The sequence below is a fragment of the Megalops cyprinoides genome, chromosome 8, assembly GCF_013368585.1.
Source record: "Megalops cyprinoides isolate fMegCyp1 chromosome 8, fMegCyp1.pri, whole genome shotgun sequence".
In the NCBI taxonomy this organism is placed as follows: Eukaryota; Metazoa; Chordata; class Actinopteri; order Elopiformes; family Megalopidae; genus Megalops; species Megalops cyprinoides.
In genome coordinates, this window is record NC_050590.1 from 240,574 (window position 1) to 242,500 (window position 1,927).

The 1,927-nt window shown below is 61.3% G+C and overlaps 1 protein-coding gene across 1 annotated transcript in view; it reads right to left on the reverse strand.

Annotated features, from left to right (window-relative positions):
• Positions 1-271: 271 nt before the first annotated feature.
• snrkb (SNF related kinase b) overlaps positions 272-1,927 on the reverse strand; it is a 6,320-nt gene continuing 4,664 nt past the window's right edge. Inside the window, exons 4-6 of the mRNA XM_036535505.1 lie at positions 1,891-1,927; positions 1,096-1,700; positions 272-1,062 (exon numbers count right to left, since the gene is read on the reverse strand). The exon at positions 1,891-1,927 is cut by the window's right edge and continues 53 nt beyond it. Coding sequence (XP_036391398.1) covers positions 437-1,062; positions 1,096-1,700; positions 1,891-1,927 — 1,268 coding nt within the window. The 3' untranslated portion in view covers positions 272-436. The remainder of the gene's footprint in view (positions 1,063-1,095; positions 1,701-1,890) is intronic.

Consider the following 1,927-nt stretch of genomic DNA (forward strand, 5'->3'; position numbering starts at 1 on the left):
GGCGGTATACATGTATATATGGGCTCAGAATCGGTCACGCTAACGCTGCAGGAAGGTACCGCAGGCTAGCGCTAACTTCACCCAGAGACTAGCCCACATACTAACCCTAGTCTATGTGCAAAGTTAGCGTTAGTATGTGGGCTAGTCCCTGTGCGAAGTTAGCGCTAGCCTGTGGCACCCTCCCGCAGCGTTTGCGTGACCAATTCTGAGCCCATTCATATGTATACTGCCCATACGCTAACGCTAACTCTGAAGCGGGCCGCGATAGACCGCAAAAGGCTAACGCTGACTTCGCTAACGTAGCGCTAGAACGGGGGGCCGGTGTATTAGCACGATAGCGGCAGGCTAAAGCGGGTTGTGTGGTCGTAGCCCCGCGGAGAGTTAGCGAGAAGCGTTAGATCGCGTCCCAGAGTCACGTGGGGGGAGGGGGCAGGGCTTAGAGCACCCGGCAGCAGTTGTATTGGCCGAAGGGGAGGAGCCTGTCCTTGGGGGCGGGCGGGATGTTGAACGTTAGCGCCTTCTCGCATAGCGGGAAGCGCAGTAGCCGGTCGCGCAGGCTTCGGCTCCTGACCCGCCCGTGGGGCGCGGGCTCCTCCTCCTCCGCCGGGGGGTGGTCGGGTCCGGCGTCCGCGCCCGTTTCCGATTGGCCCGTTGCATCCTGGGGGCGTGGTTCTGATTGGCCGACCGGGTTCTTGTAGGATGGCTCTGATTGGCCCATTGCATTCTGGGAGGTCGGTTCTGGTTGACCCGCTGGATTCTGGGAGGGTGTTTCTGATTGGCCCACTGCATCCTGGGAGGCTGTTTCTGATTGGCCAACTGGTCTCTGGAAGGTTGATTCTGATTGGCCAGTTAAGTTGTTGTAGGATGGCTCCGATTGGCCCATTGCATTCTGGGAGGCTGTTTCTAATTGGCCAACTGCGTTCTTGTAGGATGGCTCTGATTGGCCCGCTGCATTCTGGGAGGCTGTTCCTAATTGGCCCACTGGACTTTGGGAGGGGGTTTCTGATTGGCTGACTGGTTTCTGGTAGGTTGTTTCTAATTGGCCCACTGGACTTTGGGAGGGTGTTTCTGATTGGCTGACCACATTCTTGGAGGGTGGCTCTGATTGGCTCTCTGGGCTCCTGTAGGATGGTTGTGTTTGGCCCGCTGAACTCTGAATGGCTGTTTCTGATTGGCCAACTGGAATCTGGGAAGGTGTTTCCGATTGGCCAATTGAGTGCTTGGAGGATGGTTCTGATTGGGCCACTGGACTCTGGAAGGGAGTTTCTGATTGGCCCACCGGATTCTTGCAGGACGGCTCCGATTGGCCAGCTGTGCTCTGGCAGGTTGGTCCTAATTGGCCGGCCGGACTCCGGTCGGGCGTTTCCGTCCGACCCTCCGGGCTCTGATTGGCCATCTCCCTCAGCCCCCCTCCTCCGCTCTGATTGGCCGTCCCCGTCCGGCCCTCCCCTGCGCTCCGATTGGCCGGGGAAGGACGCTGACCCTCGGACCCCGCCCCTTTCTCCGCCCCCTCCTCCTCCTCCTCCTCCTCCTCCTCGAAGATCCGCCCCAGGGGCCGGACGCTCCTCGGGGGCGGGGTCTCGGGCGGAGGGGCGGGGCGTAACCCGAGCCCCCGGACGCCGGTTGGGCGGGGGGGAGGGGCCGGGGGCGGGGCCGCCGCGGGGAGGGTGTCGGGTTGCGGCGCGGGGGAGGGGGGAGCCCTGGAAGGAAGGAAGAGGGACGGGTTAAAACTAACTCTCTCTCTCTCTCTCTCTCTCCCTCTCTCTCTCTCTCTCTCCCTCCCTCTCTCTCCCTCTCTCTCTCTCTCTCCCTCTCTCCCTCTCTCTCTCTCTCTCTCTCTCTCTCCCTCTCTCTCTCCCCCTCTCTCTCCCTCCGTCCCTCCCTCCTTACGGTAGGGTCTGGGTTCTCTCCCGCCGCAGTCGCTCCC